General features: G+C 47.8%; 1 protein-coding gene across 2 annotated transcripts; it reads right to left on the bottom strand.

Annotated features, from left to right (window-relative positions):
• Nucleotides 1-363: 363 nt before the first annotated feature.
• GP2 (glycoprotein 2) lies at nt 364-16,525 on the bottom strand. Of its 2 annotated transcripts, XM_014730090.3 has the most exons (12): nt 16,388-16,438; nt 15,961-16,076; nt 15,178-15,307; nt 12,822-13,253; nt 11,866-11,967; nt 9,546-9,757; nt 8,908-9,053; nt 7,488-7,733; nt 6,421-6,583; nt 5,423-5,507; nt 4,153-4,197; nt 364-882 (listed from the first exon to the last, which is right to left on the bottom strand). In XM_014730090.3, the coding sequence occupies exons 3-12, from the start codon at nt 15,248-15,250 to the stop codon at nt 824-826; spliced, it is 1,563 nt and encodes a 520-aa protein (XP_014585576.2). In that variant the 5' UTR covers nt 15,251-15,307; nt 15,961-16,076; nt 16,388-16,438; the 3' UTR covers nt 364-823. The 2 variants fall into 2 exon arrangements, with proteins under 2 accessions (XP_014585576.2, XP_005598938.3); XM_005598881.3 differs by lacking the exon at nt 15,961-16,076 and having other exon boundaries at nt 16,388-16,525.
• Between the last annotated feature and the right edge of the window lie 625 nt (nt 16,526-17,150).

Here is a 17,150-nt window from a genome sequence, read left to right as displayed (position 1 = left end):
AAGGTTTCCAGAAAAGAACTTCACCCATCACCCAGGTTCTGCGGCTACCATGACAGGACTGATGCATCATCTTCTGCTGGGATTGCCCGCCTAACCCTTCGGAGCAAGCTCACCACTATTTACAGCGGGAGGTGCGCTCTGGGGTGACAGCGTCTCTGCACCCAAATCGAGCAACTCCTCCAGCATCCCGGTCCCAGGGGTTGGAGTTTGCGTAGTTCTGGACACATCAAAGCATGTCTGCAATGTGGTGGGGGCCAGGGGAGCGATGGAGACCACTCTCCCCTGGAGCAGGGTCTCTGAAGATGGTCCCTTTAAAAGATGTCCCCACAGCGATGGTTGAGAAATAATGAGACAAAGCCGGGTGAAAGCAAGAGTCGATCTGTTTGGTTTGTCAGCAGTCACAACATGGGGTGCTCGGGAAGGAGCCGTGGGAGGAGTCTCTTTCACGAGCTCATCCTCCTTCCCCCCTTCCCCCCAGTGACATGACCCCTCTTCCCCGTAGTTACAAACACATGCTACATTCTGGTAAAGGCTGGAGCCACAGGGGCCCCTAGCAAGTTTGCCTTCAAGATCCTGCTTATGAATGAGGAAGTGGGCCAGGCCAACAGGGCCATCACCGTGAGAAACAGAGAAAAGCAAAGGCACTGAGAGCGTTAGACGAGGGAAAGCTCTTCCCTTTTCCCAGAACCTGCCGGCCTGGAGTCTATTAACACTGAGACTATCTATGCGATTTGGAGAGAGAACCAGCAGAGCCGAAGGGTGGCTGGAAACCATTGTCAGACAGAGGAGCGTGAGCTTCAAGGCTGGATGCCCAGCTGAGCTCTCAGAACAGCCCAGCCAGGAGGACAGGCAGGAGGACCATGAGCCAGGCCACCAGGAACCCTGAAATGCAAGAGAGATGACTGTCAGATGTTAGGCTTTGGGCCTCAGCAGCCAAAGCGAGCTGGCTTCCCTATCTTCTGCCTTATAGGGATGACTAAGACAGAGTGTCCTTAATATGTGGTCTGGGTTACAGCTCCCGGGAGGTGGCAAAGGGGTTGTGTGGTAGAGGCAAAGCTGTTTAATCGCTGAACACTTTTTCGTGTTCCTCTGGGCACACTGGGAGGCACTTTGCCCCAGCTTTCTTTGCAGGTAGGTGGGACGCATGGCTGAATCCGGCCAGAGGAATTGGGTAGAAGTCATATATGCCATTTCTAGGCCTGGTCCTTAAAACCCGCTACATGATTCTCCATGGTCTCTCATCCACCATCTAGCGGCCAGACGCAGAGGATCCAGGAGAGGACAGGCAGGGGATAGTGGAGGTGCCGGAAGTTCTCAGAAGGTTGCAGCCTGAGTTCCTAATGACTGCAAGGCACAGAACTGCATCCTCCAGTGACTGAGTGGGAAATAAACGACCGTGTAAAGGCAGAGAAAGTTGGGGACTGTTTGTCACAGAAGCTAGCATTACTTTCTCTGACTAATACCGAAGAGGCAGAAAGACACAGAGGTTAAAAAGCACTGCCTCTGAGGCCTGACTACTTAGCTCAGAATCCCAATTCTGTAACTAGCTGTGCAGGCCCAGGCAAGTTATTGAACCTCTCTGTGCCTGAGTTTCCCTGTATGCAAAATAGAAATATTACTAGCAGCTATTCCCTTATGGGGATAGCTTATGGGATCCCTTATGGGATTTTTCTAAGGCTTAAGTGAGTAAATTCATATCAAGCATTTAGAACAGTGCCTGGCACATGGTTAACACCATGTTAAGTGTTGGTTTTGAAAATTAGACCCTGAGATCTGGGAGGGTCGGGATCTCATCTCTTCTGCACATCATGGATCCTGGATTATTGTTGCCTTGTGCTGGGGGGCCTGGGAGAGGCATGTATACCCCTTCCCATCGTACTACCAGATTGTAACTCTCCCCATCCCTCAAATTTCAAAGTAACTTGCTGATGTCCTAGAAGGGAGAGAGAGAGAAGAATATCATAATTTTCAGAAACATATTAGTGTATAACAACCAGTTTATAAGTATACAATCTAAGTTGATGTTCAACTAACTCTAAAACATCAAACACGAAAATCGTAAGAGCCCTGTTGTGTGGGTCTGCTAACACATCAGATTGATCTCCTCTTTCAGGAGGCTCCAGAATGTACCGCCCACCCTGGAAGTTAGTCAATTGGGCAAACTCTCCCGGGAAGCCAGGCTGTTCCAGGCTCTGTGATAACCTGAAACATTGGAAGAAGTACCTGAGACTGAGGTCTCTCTCTCAAGGTGCTTTTAGTCTGAGTTCTAACCACCTCTCTGATGAGCACCACCTTTCCGACCCTTGTCTGATTGTTTGCACTGAGCATGGAGACGCTATCTTGAGCTTATCTGGAAACTTTTAGACTGTTATCTACTTGGGGATTTGAGGATGGAAAGAACATTTTCATGTCTGAGTTCACCAATATAGGTCATTTTGGGGGTAGTAAAATCTTAATAGCATTGCTTTCCCTTTGGTCCAAAATGCATTTCTTGGTTTTGTCTGCTTGTTGAACTCCAATTCATGCAATAAAACCCCGTTCAGATGTGACCACCTGCTGAAAGTCTTTCCTGAACTTATCCAATACAGTTAATTACTCTTCTATGTGCTCCTTCTGCACTATCTACTTGCTTGTCATTTATTTGCTTATATGACTGTCTCATTTTTGTAAGTGTTGTTCCATCTGCCTCTAGGCCCTAATATTTGCACAGCCAGCTCCTTTTCTGATTTGGTTTAATGTCACCTCCTCTAAAAATTTTTTCTGACCACTTATCCATTCCGATATTCATTCTTCCTTCCTTTCTTGTTAATAGAGCCATCAAACTTTGGTTGGGTACATGGCTGCCCAGAATAAAGACTACATTTCCCAGCTTCCTTTGCAGCCAGATATGACCATGTGACTAAGCATTGGCCAATGAGATGTAAGTGGAAGTATAAGGTATCAGCTTCCAGGAACTTTCCTTAACACTCAGTGACTTCTTCCATGTTTCTGCCATCCTGCTGCCTAGATATGAACATTGGAGCTCCAGCTGCCACCACGGACCATGAAGATGATGGGCAAACCCTAAGGATGGTGGAGGGGTGAACTGGAAGGAGCCTAAATTCTTTTTTCTTTAAGAATCCAATCTCAACTGATATGTGTAGCATGAGTAGTTCCCGTTACAAGGTGGCAAACTAATTGCTAAAAATTTCACCAGTAATGACTTGAGAGAATATTTCTGTTGAGGGGGAATTCTCTGGCCAGTGCAATAATTCAGGCCTGATTCCAGGGGAAATGGAATTGGTTAATTATTACTATATTGTAGTGATGCCCTACTGCAGAAGGATGAGAAACTGAATTTTAATTGTTAGGGCCAAGAGAGAGAGCCAGAGGGTCTCCTTGGTAGCTAGGTTGTAAGAAGCTCTTATCTCCTGCAATAGGAGAGTGGATACAACTGAGGAGCAAATTCAGGATCTAAAAGAATAGCCAAGCTTAAAGGATGGTTGCATGCTCTGTCAAGGCAGGTCTGCTACAATGTCAGAGCCCTGGTTGGAAAAACCTGGGGACTGTGAAACATGGGACGTCTGGGTAGACTCTCCTAAGGATTGCAATTCTTCAGATAGCCCTGAACCCATGCCTTCATAGCCTGCCTCTCTTCATTACCAGCTATCTTTCCCCATGCATGAAGGGAGCCTGGATTCTTGAAGACTTCATGGTACCTCTCTACTTGCCGTGGAATCTTGCTTCTAGCTTCATTCATGTATGAGAGAAATAAACTTCTAAGGCATTATTACCCATGCCAGTAACTTTGTATCACATCATCCTCTTTTCTTTTTAAATTACCTTGTTAACTATTTATTGTCTATTTCTCAACTGGAACATAAGCTCCATGAGGGCAGGCACCTGGCCTGTGTTGTTTACCATTATATCTTCCGTGCCTAGAGCAATGCCTGGCACACAGTAGGCACTCAATAAATATTTGTTGTTAAATGGCTGGCTCCCCTGCTGGGCTGTGGGCATCTTAAGAGCCAGTCTTGGGTCTGATTCATTTCATTGTCCACAGGTCCCAGCCCTGGGCACACAAAAGGGGCTGAATGACCATGCACCAACTTGAATAGAGGAAGGAGAGAATTGAGAGGGAGGGCTGTAGGAAAGGCAGCAGAAATGATGCACCTGCAGTGGTGGGGGCTCCGCTCATGACAGGTTCAGGCGAGGTACCTGGAGACAAGAGCAGAAGGTGAGAGTTTCCTCAGTCATTTTCCTGTGGCTGTGGAACTGTGGCCACAGCTCCTCCAAGTCCTCCTGGACCTGATGATCACGGCCACTGACAACCCACACGGTGGAGGCATCTGTTATTTGGCAGGTAACTTTCTAAATACTTTTCATGCATTTGAAACTTAGTCCTCCTAACAGATTTGTCAGGCAAGTATTCTCATTCCCATTTAACAGATGAGGAGACTGAGCCCCAGCGATGTTAAGGTACTTGCCAAGCTGACCTTGTTAGCAAGTAGCAGAGCAGGGATTAGAATCGCTGTCTATCTGATTCCAGAGTGGACGTTCCTAAGCCCCCAGCTACCCTGTGACAACACGAGGCTTCAAGTTGAAGGCTCAGTAAATGGACAGGACAACTCAGGGCAGAGCCTTCTTTACAAGACAGCCTCAGTTTACTCATCTGGAGAATGGAAGTGGAATTGTGCTTACCTCCTTAGGCTAGTGTGAGCATTCCATGTCACAATGCATATACATTTGTTTGGCCCAGTGCCAGGCATAAAGTAGTATTATTATGACTATTGCTATTATTAACATTACTGCATTCTAGTTTCTCTAAGACAGAAAAAGTGCTTTCATTCTTCTGAGTTTCTTGGCTCCTCCATTCTGATGGGCATAAAAACCATGACAGTCCTGCTAACCCATGGGTAGGATGGATGACAATTTGAGGAGCAGTTGGAAGGCTTCCCCTATAGCATGCTCCAGAATACTGTCACTGGCTTTTGAAAAACACATTCACCAGAAAACAAAGTTAGTTAGACTCAGACTTCACTCAACAGAGACTGAGTTATGGGGACCTGCAAGGAGGAATACAGAAAAGACACATGCTATGGAATCAGACCCAGCTGGGTTCAAGTCTAACTCCAGCTGCTCGAGAGCTGGGCGACCTTGGGTGAGTCGCTTAATCTCTCCAAGCTTCCAGCTTCTCACCTGACAAGTGGATGAAATCAGGGGAGGATTAAACAAGTCGATGGATACTGAGAGCTTAGCCTCATTTCTTTGGCAAATGCTACTATTATTACCCAAAGCACCTCACGGAAAGATAGACTCACTGGTGGGAGCTACACTGAGGAGGTAGAAGAGGTTCTCAGTTGTTAGGTTGGTGACCCCAGGCATCTGCAGTTAACTGTTGGTACTTGCCCACTGGCCTTGTCATCAGGACTTAGCCACTTACGTTTCTGAGTGATGGGTCCCAAATCGAGGACCTGAGCTGAGTTGATAACCACTTCTGTACTCTTGAGTTGATTTCCTGAGCAAGACTGTGGGGATGGAGAATTCTCATTATATCAAAATTCAAACACACAGTTCCTATCCAGACTGTTCCTGCAATGGGCAGCTTTGGCCCAAGAATGGGGCCCCACCTCATATGGCCCTAACTGATGCTGTGGTTTTCTCAATCTAGAGGATTCTTACTGTCATGTCAAACAAACCTGGGTTTGAATCTCATCTCTACTCTCATTTAGCTGTCTAATTTGGGACAAATGACTTCACCTCTCTACTATTCTTAAATATCCTTCCTTGTTGTGAAAGTTAAATGCAACACACAGACATATAGTAAGCACTCAGTGAGTGCCAACTATTAGCAGGCAGTGCTAAATAGGGGCTAAGAGCATGGACACTGGAGTCACATGGCAGCTGATACTTTCTAGCTGTGTGCTCCTTGGGCAAGGGACTTCTCTGAGCCTCAGTTTCCTCATCTGTACAATGGGGTGGATGAAAGAATCTACTTAAAGGGTGGTTGTGAGAATTAAATTAGATAAGGCATATGAAAGTTTTAGTACAGTTCTTGACACAGAGGAAGCACTAGACAAGTCAACTATTATTATAATCATTTAAAATATGCCTTATGCTGAGGAGACCTAGTGGACAGGCTCCTTCAACTGATCTGTCTCCTAGGGACACAATAATTGCTTACACTCAGGCTTTTAGGAGGCTTAAAATCCATCCATTCATCCTTCTTCCTTCCCTCTCTTCCTTTTTCCCTTCCTCCCTCCCATCCATCTACCCATCCCTCCGTTTTTCCATACCTTCCTTCTTTCTTCCCTCCTCACCCCTTCCTTCCTTCCTTCCTTTCTTCTTCCATCCATCCATAATTCCAACAAATATATACGGAGAGCCTATCATGTACCAAGCTGCCAGGCTCTGAATAGTCCAGTCCAAAGAGATACTCACCGGCTTGCACGTTTCATTAAGGGGATCGCAGAGATGAAACTCACAATGCAGGTAAACCAGGTCATGATCTCCAGCAAACTTGAACAGCTGAACTGAGAACTGGCTTTCTGAGGATACTCCATTCTGCTCCACGTGGATAGTGGAATCTTCTTGATTTGGGCAGCTGGGAGGGTGACAGGGGCAAGGGTCTGACTCTAGAAAAGCTCAGGGGCCTGAGGCCCTTGGCTGCATCTTTAATCTGTGACCAGTATAAAAAGAGCATCAGAGAGAATTAGGGAGCCCCCAGGTTTCCTCCATCCTGATGACATAGACTTTCTATTGCTTTAGGTTGGAGTAAACCGTGGAGGTTTCCACCAAGATGTTATCCATAAGCCCACATAGTTTAAGTTTTTGGGGGGTCCAGTCTCTGGAGTGAGACAGACTGGTTTCAAATCCAGCCAACCTACTTTCCAGCTAAGTGACCTTGAGCAGATTACTTAACCTTACTGAGTCTCGCTTTCCTTCTGTAGAGTGGAGACAGGAATATGCACTTCCTAGGGTTGATGAGAGCATTTATAATCCATGCGTACTGCTTAGCACAGTGCTTGGCATGTAGCTAAACTCAATGATCAATACTAGCTGGTGTTAGTACTATGGTTTGTATCATGATCATTAGATATGCATTTTCCATTTGTTTTTGCCAGCTAACGATATTCAATGTTTTGTCCCGTAACACGTCATGCCGTTTTCATATTGATCAGTCAGTATTAACATCTGTATAATAGTCCATCATTACCTAATAGACCCCCTATTTTTGAATTATGAACCTATTTCCAAAGTTATAAAAAATACTGAAATGAAAAGTAATTGGCATTTCTTTACCCTGCCCACCTACTTTGTATTAATGCTTTAGGCTAAAATTTCAGGAATGATATTCCTTGGTCAAGGGGTATGCTTATGATATGTAATACCAAATTATTTTCCAAAAGAGGTAGGCCAGTTTACACAACTGCCAGGCAGGGATGAGGTGATCATTTCCCCCCAAAATCTCATTCAGGCCAAAAGATAATCCCAGAGTTGTCCCATACCCATTTTTGATGATGAAGTATTTCAGAGCGTCAGTCCTGTTTTCAGTGGGCGTGGCATAGCAGTGCCTCAACAGCAGCTTAAACCGAGAGGTGTCCCCGCTCTCCAAGATGGCACCCACATAGAGTATGGAGTCAACGTCCAGCACAACTTCATCCCCTTCGTAAGGCAAGGTGTAGTTCTGGTCTTGGAAGAGGGCCATCTTGACAATGAACTCTCCCTCCCCGTCCACACTGATGGTCAGGTTGCTGAGAATAGGAAAACCACAAGGGTGGAACCATCAGGTTTTGACCAGTGAGAACAAAATAGATCCAGCCCATGCTTGCATAAGGTCATGAAGGCAAAGGCATATCTTTGATCTCTGAATGAATTACTCGTGTAAATCAAGCATTTACTATCTTCTGGGCACTAAACTTGACGGACAAGTCTGTTTCCAGGATTTCCACCAATCCTCTTTGCATCACAGATGACGCGTCTCCCTTTCACCCACAGAATAACTGGAAGTGCCCGCCTCCGTCTTGTCACCTGTAGAATGGGCTTGGGGCCAGTTCTGTGGGTTCGCAATTTTTGGCAGCAGATCTCTTCCCTCCACCCCACAATCTTCAGTGAGACACCAATTTTTAACAAGATAAATGGCTTTTATTTTTTATGAACCTTGGATCCCCAACACAAGGCAGTGTGAAAAACACTGAAGTAGAAAATTTCTCATCCTTCTAATCCCGCCGTTCTGTGAGCCCAGGAGGCCATGAGGGAACAGGAAGGGCACCTTGGATTTCTGACACCCCAGAAAGGCCTCTGGCAAGTCTAGGAATGCTGAGGAATTCATTCAATAGGGCCCCTTTCCAGGCACAGTGGATATAGCAAAAGCCCCTGCCCAATGGAATTCCATCCAAATTGCCCCTGGGCGGGCAGTGAGGGTGCTGTTTATCCGATCAAAGCTGATGTCAGCTTAAATCCCACATCTGCAGGGAGGCCTTCCTGCTCCCACCTTCCCCCCCAACCAAGATCAGGTCAGGGACCCTTGCTCCCTGATCCCACAGCACCCCATGTGCTTCTCCCACAGCGCATTCATCTCACTTGTAAATAATTACTGATATAATTAGTTGTCTAATGCCTTTCTTCCTCAAGATAAATGAAACTGTCATGCGTTTTTGTTCCTTAGCATATTTAATCAGCACTGTTTCATGTCCCTGCATTGCTTCATAATAATAATCTTTAATATCCACAAAACAGTCTATGTCTGCCTTGTTCATGCTCAACATTAATATACGATCAACAAATATTTGTGGAATGAACAATACAATGATTGGGAGCTCCAGAAGGAGGGAGGGAGCATTCTGTGGACATCATAAACTGTGCTTGAAGTGAGTGTGACCGATGTCAGCGTTACAGGTCAAAGGGCTGTACCTTACAATGCCGTACCTTACAATGGGCTGCAGGACAGTTTCGGGGCTGACATTCATGTCTAGCGGGTAGGCGCACTGGAAGTTGATGAGGATGTTGTCTCTGATGATGAAATCATTGGTCAAGAAGAGAGTGTTTTTATAGATGACATGGGTTTCATTTCTCTTTGGTGTGAAAAAAAGACCAAATATATGTTTATGTGGATGCGGGCATAGGGGTACCTGGAACTCAGGTCTGTGTAACTCCTCAGTCAATGCTCTCAGTCCTGCTGCCACCCTGCCTTCTGATCTCAAGAAGGCAAAATGGGCCTCTGCCCCCAGTGGCACTGACACTTCATGGGAAGGGGAGTGAGGACCCAAGATCAAAAACTAGAGCAATCGTTGACCCTTGGGATGAGTCAGGAACCACTATGCTTGCTCCTCCATGAGCCCCTCCCACATGATCCCTAATTTAAAAATCATAATCACAGCTTACATTTATGGAGCTCAAGCATCAGACCTGTTCTAAACTCTTTACATGGACCAACATGTATAATCTCACATATGCCTAGAGGCCCAGAGAGGCAAATTGACTTGCCCAAGGTCTTGCAGCTACTGAGATGGCCCCCACTGGCCCAACTTCCACCCTCTGGCAGCAGTGGTATGAACACTCCTCACCTCCAGAATGTTTCCACAGGCACCAGCCTGAGTAGGGCTGGTCACAGACATGGAGCTCTTCTCTCCTCTTTGTATGATGCTACTGCAGTTATGGTCCCGCAGGTAGGCTCTGACCTTGTCCCCCAAACCCAGGCATTTCAGCAGACTCTCGTCCAGCGTCAGCGTGATCTCCTTGGCCCCACAGTCCAGCTGAGGCTGCAAACTCTGGTCATCTGGAAAGTCAAGAGGGAGCAGGTGGAGTGGATAGGAGTCTGGAAGCAGTGAGCAGAGACCACATTCTCCACCCTTTGGAAAAGCCACACTGCCCACCAGGACTTTGGGTAGACTAGAGGGGATCTGGGACCCAGGTGGGATTCACGCCTGGGCTTGCAGTAGGCGAGTTTGGCGAAGAAGCCCTTGGTCCAAGATTTCCAAGCATCCTATGTGCAGGTTTGGTGAGGGCTTTCGTGTCTGATTCCTCTTGGGGACTGGGTCTCTGGGGAAGTAGGACTGCCCCACATTCTAGACTAACTAATCAAAACTAACTCCATACTACTCCCACTTCCTGGCTTTGTGAAGCCAGCACATCTGATGAGGTTCAGAGCCATTGTTCATTCATTCATTCATTCATCCAACACTCATTCAACAAATACTTCTTGAGCATCCACTATCTGCCAGGCACTGTTCTAGGCACTGGGGATACAATGTTTATCAAAACTGACAAAATTTCCCCGCTTCCAGAGGTAATATTCTGATGGGGAGATAGATAGGAAATTAAGAGAAATAACATTTCCATCGTATTCATGAATGCATTGATTCAACATATATTTACTAACCACCTTTTCTATGTGCTAGGCGCATTCAACACAGAAATAAAGAAAATACGGATCTGGCTCATGAGGATTCCTTCATCTTGTGTAAAAAACCACCATGCCAACAGCTTATTATAAAGCAATATGATGAAAGTACTAACAGAAGTACGTTCTAGGTGCAGAGGGGACACACAAGAGGGTATATCTAAGTCTGTTGGTTAAGACAGGGTAGGATTCATAGAGGGCTAGAACTTGATGGGGGGGGGGGTTAGGAGTTTTGTAGGTGAATAAGCAAGTGAGGGTATCCCAGGCTAAGGGACCAGCAGAGGCAAAAGCATGGCGATGGGAGAGAGAGGATGGCGTGTTTACGGGAGTGCAGAGTTCAGACGTATAGGAACTTAGAATGGGAGGGGTGGAACTGTGGGAGACAGAGAAGCAAGCAAAAGCCACATCATGAAAGGATTGTCTCAGAAGCAATGAGGACCCACTGAATAGCCCCCAGTGGAGACATGAGGCAAGCCACCTGCTCACTCACTCAGCCAAGGATGCCCTTGGAGCCCATCCAAGTACAGGGAGGGTGTCTCCAAAACCCAACGTCTGATTCAGTGATGCCCCAAAACCCAGGAAAGAGCCCTGACCCAATGAACACCCACTGAGCAGAGAGAGCCTTCAAGGAGAGCAGAGTCATTCCCCTCCTGCTCCCACCCCTCATCCCCACGCGCCTCCTGCCAGGCGCACACAGGCACCTCATCCACACTCCAGCCCAGTTTTCCAAACATATGCTCGTTCTTGTCCCTCTTCCCAGACACTCTCTCTTCCACAAGGACTGAGAGTGTGCTCAGAGGAAGGCATGCTTGTACCAAGGGCAAGAGTCAGAGTCCTAGGAGGGGAGGAAATAATCTTAATGGGAAGCTCATCCAACCCCCTTCCAGGGCTTAGGGCTCATCTACAGCATCCCTACCCATGGGTCATTTGCCTCTGCTTGCTTACCTCCTGGGATGAGAAATCATCACCTCCCGAGCCCCCATTTGGACTGCTCTGATTTAATCCTCATAAAAGCCCTGTATGGTGGGTATTTTTATTATTCTCTCATCCCCATTTTACAGATGAGGACATTAAGGCTCAGAGAGGGTAGGTGACTTGTCCCAGGCCTGAAAGCCACTACAATGGCAAATCCAGGACTAGCACAGGAGTCTGCCCTTCTCCTGATATTTGAACGCAGCTCTCACACGTGCAGGGCTCTCATCCTCAGTTCCTTTGTCCCTCCTGGGTGAAGCCCACTCATACCAGAGCTGTTTCCTGAGGCTGGGGTCCAGCGGCTGACCTGGAAATTTGTCCCATCCCTGCCTTCTCATCCTTGCAAATCCACTGGCTTTGAGAACCCACATTCCCTGACCTCAGTTCCATCCCCACTGACTCTGGTCCACACCCCATCCTGACCCTCTGAAGCTCCTTCCATGCTGCCCTGTTCACTCAGGCCAGCCTCCGCCAGCACCGTCCCCACTTCCCGGCCCCCCTAAGCCACTCACCAGAGCTGTCGCAGACTTTTCTGCAGACACAGTTCCAGGTGCCGTTGACAAAATCCTCCAGGTAACAGTCCTTCCCACAATTGGGCTCCTCAGTGGTGGGGTCTAGGGGGTGAGGCATGGAGGCAGAGGATGAGGATGCACAACAGGGAGGACCCGAGGCCACCAGGGCCAACCTGTCATTCTACCAGGGCACAGAACTCCCGCCTGAGGTTGTGCGATACTTAGTGGAAGGGTCAAACCGCAGGCTCAGATTCCCTGACTCCCAGCCCAGGGAAGTGAGGGCCCAGAAGCTGCCATCTTAATGCTTCTGAGTACTTTCCATGCGTTAGTTCATTCACTTCTCATGGTAACTGAATGAGACAGGGTGGCAGAGCAGTTAAGCACATGGATCATGGAGCTAGAGTACCTGGGTTCAAATTCCACCTTCCAGCTTTGTAACTTTGGGAGAGCTGCTTGACCTCTCTGTGCCCCCCGAGCCCTCATCTGGGGTAGTTAGATAGTACCTATCTCAGGAAGCTGGTGAGAGGATTAAATGAGATAATACTCTAAAGTGCGTAGGTTAGGAGCAGGGACACTGTAAGCTCTATGCATTAGCTGTTATTTTTGCCATTATCCATTTTTTTCAGACCAGAAAACTGAAGCTCAGAGAGAGAAATTAAACTGCCCGAATGGAACCTAAATATGAAGGAGCCTCAGTTCTCAGTATTGTGCTACACATCTGGGTCCATCAGGAGCCTTCACCCTGGAAAACGAATCTCTGGCTTTCCTTGGCGTGTTGGAAGACCTGGTAACCCCGGGCGGGATTGATGCTGGGCAGTAACTGGCAGGAGCTGGGTCGAGGCTGTTCTGCTTAGTCTCTTCCTGACCTGCTCCACTCTCTCTGCTGACCACCCCCCGGGCGTTTCACTGGGCAGCCCCCCTGCCGGCAGCTGCACTCCAGGGTCCCTGCCGCTCACCTGTGCAATAGCTCAGCGCACACGCTGGGGTGCCCTCCAACCGGTACACGTGGTACCCACCCGGGCAGGCCTTCACCTCCACCTCGGTCTTCCAGAGGCAGCAGCTGCCGCTCCACTGGGCACAAGCAGTGCGCTTGACGATGCCCTGCTTGAGGGTGGGGTGGGTCCCCTCCAGCCACATGGGGGCGTCCGTCTGGCATCGGTACACTGGGACGCAGGTCTCTGGCATCCTCACTCCTCCTTTTCCCACAAAACGGTACCAGCCCCTCAGGTTGCTGTCACATATCTGCCCTCTTTCTGTGTTCTCTGAGCTTCGGGAAGATTCATTCAGGAAGGTGTAATTCTTGCAGGGGTCAAAACAGACTTGGGCCTCTGGCGTGCCGGGAGCTCCACACTCCAAGTCGGGTCCATAGGAGTTGCTGCTGGTGGAAACTGGAATGCAACAGCGTGCTCAGGTTTACTGAGCAACCCCAGGGCCTACAGGATTTTTATCCCCCGACACACGTTGTTTTGGATGTGCTAAGGACCCTAATGAGGACAAGAGGCACACAATCTGTTAACTAAATATCAGCCTTCATCACCTTGGGGTCAGAACAATAATGAGGCCTGTGTGCAGTACTTCACAGGCATTAAGAACATCAGAGTCTCCACCCTGCACAACCCCAGGGGGCATCGTTCACATTGAGCTCAGTGGCTCTCTCCCCTGGAGTTGTGCAGTGCTCCCCTGTGCAACCATACACAGTGACCGATATTTGTTTTTCTCACTATGAATGTAATATGGGCTCACTGGAAAAACCTCAAACATCATTAAAATAAAGTAGAAATGAAAGTTGTCATAAGCCCATTCCATCCCCAGAAGTAATCATAAATGTGTTGTATAGTGTTCAGACCCTTTCTATGCATATATTTAAAATAGAGGATTTTTAAAAGTAAAAATGCGTTTAATGCTGTACAGCTTCTTTTATGTCCATTTGCATTTTTTGCTTACTATATCACGGACATCTTTCCAGTATCAGTAGATACAGATCTAACACAAGTTTTCTTAACTTCAGCGCTATGGGTGTTCGGGGCGGGATCATTGTGTGTTGTGGGGCGTCTGTTCCCTCATAGGATGGCTAACAGCATCCCTGCACTCTTCTCACTAGATGCCAGGAGTACCCCCCAGCTCCACACCTGCTGGCAAGTGCTTCAACTCCCCTGAGACTCATTTGCAAGACAACACCTGTGAGCAAGGGGTCCCCAAACTCCATCCATTCCCACGCCTTAGTCACTCCGTTTGTTGCACCTGTGTCTGCCTGTCCTCTTATGTACTTAACACTTTTCTTTCAATGACTCTCTTTATAAATTCGTTTCATCCTAAGGAATAATATCTGTGATACCATAGGTATGATGTACAAGTTATATTTTTTTAAGACACATGAAAAAAATAAGGAGAGCCATCAAAAAATTCCTTAAGAATTTGCCATGCACCCCCACCGTCATCCTGGTGTATGTAAGCTCCGTTTTGGAAATTAAAGCTCTAAAGGATTATTAGAGGATTAAATGAGATAGTAGGTGTAAAATGCCAAGCATTTGTGTCCCTGGAGTTCAAGGCAGCTCTGTCCCCTAGTCCTGACTTGTTGAATAGTGTGAGTGCCTGGGTGACGAACTACGTGCACGCACGGGATCACATTCTCATAACACACATTAGAGGGACTTTTCAGAAAAAGAGATTTTTGAGCCCTGTTTGCGTATGTACTTGTTTTAAGGAAAGGAGTGGCTGCGCTTGCTATTCTTGGATTATTCTCCTGCACAAACTGTCTTTTCCCAAGGGAGGCCATGAGCTGAGTCCCTGCCCCCCAGTCCCCTCCATAGGTGACAGGGGCAGAAATTCTCATCTTGGTGTTGAGCCTGAGAACCCTTCCCACAAGCATTGAAGATGCCCAATCCACAGATCTTTGGAAGAACACGGAGAGATCACTAAATCCAGTCTTTTCATTTTACAGATGAGCAAACGGATATGGAGGGAGGGGAAGGCGCTTGTCAAAACAAGGGCACAGGGTGACTGGGTGATCCACATCCCATGAACCTGGCTCTCTGCCTCCCCCATATGTGGGCCTGGGAAATTACGTGAACTGGCTCCCACGGGGCCTTTCGGGGGAATTTCCGATCTGGTTCTTCGAGAGATGGGGACTCAGTTTCGGTTTCTCTCATCTTGTTCCCTTTGACTTCTAGTTTCTGGGTCTTTCCTTTAAACACGCCCCTGCTCCTCCTGCGGACTCTGAAAGGATTTCTCTGAACTGCCTTCTCTGCACTGCCCTGCTCACTGTCCAGGTAGTGCTGGGTGTCTGAGGTGCCAGGTGAACAGAGCACTCACTTTGCTGCTGTGTAGATGCCAGGGTCAGAATGCAGGAGGCCAAGGCCAGCCACAGGACGCAAGAGCTCGCCATCCTTTCCAAGGGCTGAGACACGCTGGTCACTCTGCAGCGTGCAGACTCTTCATGCACCTAGGGGAAAGGAAAGACCCAGACTCAATCAGGGCAATGGAGGTCATTCCTCTGGATGCAAGGGTAAGAGGAAACTCACATCAGTTCAGCACTGTGACTTGGACTAAGCCTGTTGCATACCTTAGCCCATTTAAGGTTCTGAACCACCCTCCTTGCAAGGTACTATGATTTTGCCCCCATTTTACAGATGAAGAAGCTGAGACACAGAGGACATTAACCCCAGAATTATTTACGGAGCTCCTCTATGTGCAATCACTGTTCTAGAAGTTAAATAGATTGCTGAAGGTCCGAGGCCCATGTTCTCAGAAACTGATGATGACTTCTTCACAGAGTGTTTAAAGCAGGCGTGACATGCAGAAAGGAGATGGGGTAATCGGACTAGGAGACTTGCCAAGGGGATAACACTGTGTTGTGTGCCAGTCTCAGCCGATCAATAACCAATGTGAATGGCTGCCCTTCCCTAGTTCTGTGTGTCAGGCACTGGGCTAAGAGACCCCCCGAGTATCCTCTATGTGTGTAGACTTCATGTCAGCCTGAGACCCACATGCTTGCTCCTAGTGGTGTCTGGCACACAGGGTGCTCAGTCAAGGTTTGAGGGATGAATGAATAGATAAATTGGGGGCCGTAGGAACAAAGAGCTGTGAAGAGCCTACCGACACTCGAATAAATAATATTTCCTCTTCTGGGAAGCTCTTCCCTTGAATGGGCAAAACTTTGGATGGCTTCTTATAGCCTCCGGAAGACTTCAGTTGAAGATAGAGATCTATTTCTGGAAGGGATCATGAGTATGTTATGAGAGAGCACCCAGGACTGGTAATTCTTAGAGATGAGACATCAAGTAGAGGTTTAGCTTCCTGGTGGGTGTCCAGGGGCAGGGGGGAGGGGGAAGGTGGCTGGATTCATGGTTGAGCTGGACATAGAGTGATATCTGGGGCACTGGACAAAGGCCAGGGTCCAAACTCTTTGTGGGATTCTGAAAATTTCCAGAAACAAAAATCCCTAGCAAGTCCAATGTGTCAAGGGTCAGGGGAAGCCCCAAAGGATCAGGAGAAAGCCCACTGGGCTTGAAGCAGGACTTACCTCAGTGAGAACACAGCGTTCCTCCTCCTCTGACCAGCCGTAGGAATGCAAGCCTGCTGTGGACCGTCCTTTTATTGCAATTTCTCACCCAGGTGGCTCCCTGCAATTGGGGATGAGGTGTCCCTGGATTTAATCTCCCAGGCACGTGCTAGACTTGAGGGATGGAGAGAAGATAAACAATTAACCACAAAGGAGGGCCACCTCCCCTCCCTATTGTAAACTTTACCAGCAGTCTCCCTTTCACACAAATGCTTCTTCGTAAACAATAGGAGTGGGTACTGAACACCCAGGGCACGCTGAGTGCTGCTCACCCATTCCTTCTCACGCTGAATCACCACAATAAACCAATGAAGCTAGTGCCGTGTCTATTACCAGAAAGCAAGCACTAATCCAGAGGAAGCTTAACACCCAAATGGGAGTGGAGAGAAATCAGACAGGCACTTGTTCGCACAGTGCACTTCTGATTTTACCTGGTGTTCCTTTGGATATTCAAAGTTGAGGAGTCTGAAAGAGCCAATTGGGTGATGGTGAATCATCGAATAGCAACAGAGAGACAAGACCCCTGGACAAAATAAGCACCGGAACAGCCTCTCCTCCCATCCCTCTGATACACAGGCTACTCCAGAGATTGGACAGTATGGAACTGAGGTTGTACCTCTTGGACTTTTAAACCCCAGGCTTGGACCTGGCTTTCGTCGCGTGGTAGATATCACGGAGTTGATAAGAGTCAAGCTTTTGCAGAACAAGTGGCCATTGATTCTTC

The sequence above is a fragment of the Equus caballus genome, chromosome 13 (genome assembly GCF_041296265.1).
Source record: "Equus caballus isolate H_3958 breed thoroughbred chromosome 13, TB-T2T, whole genome shotgun sequence".
NCBI lineage: Eukaryota > Metazoa > Chordata > Mammalia > Perissodactyla > Equidae > Equus > Equus caballus.
The sequence above is the reverse complement of the archived record's forward strand: the minus strand, read 5'-3'. Positions and strand labels throughout refer to the sequence as shown.

Bases quoted from the DNA above. Each gene is read 5' to 3' on its own strand.
- GP2 (XM_005598881.3), bottom strand. From the start codon at position 15,250: ATGGCGAGCTCTTGCGTCCTGTGGCTGGCCTTGGCCTCCTGCATTCTG. The intron at 6,584-7,487 runs GTATGGGACAAC...TCACCCTCCCAG, and splicing joins TACTTCATCATCAAAAATGG to CTGCCCAAATCAAGAAGATT. The intron at 4,198-5,422 runs GTAAGTGGCTAA...TCTTGTCTCCAG, and splicing joins GGGACCCATCACTCAGAAAC to GTACCTCGCCTGAACCTGTC.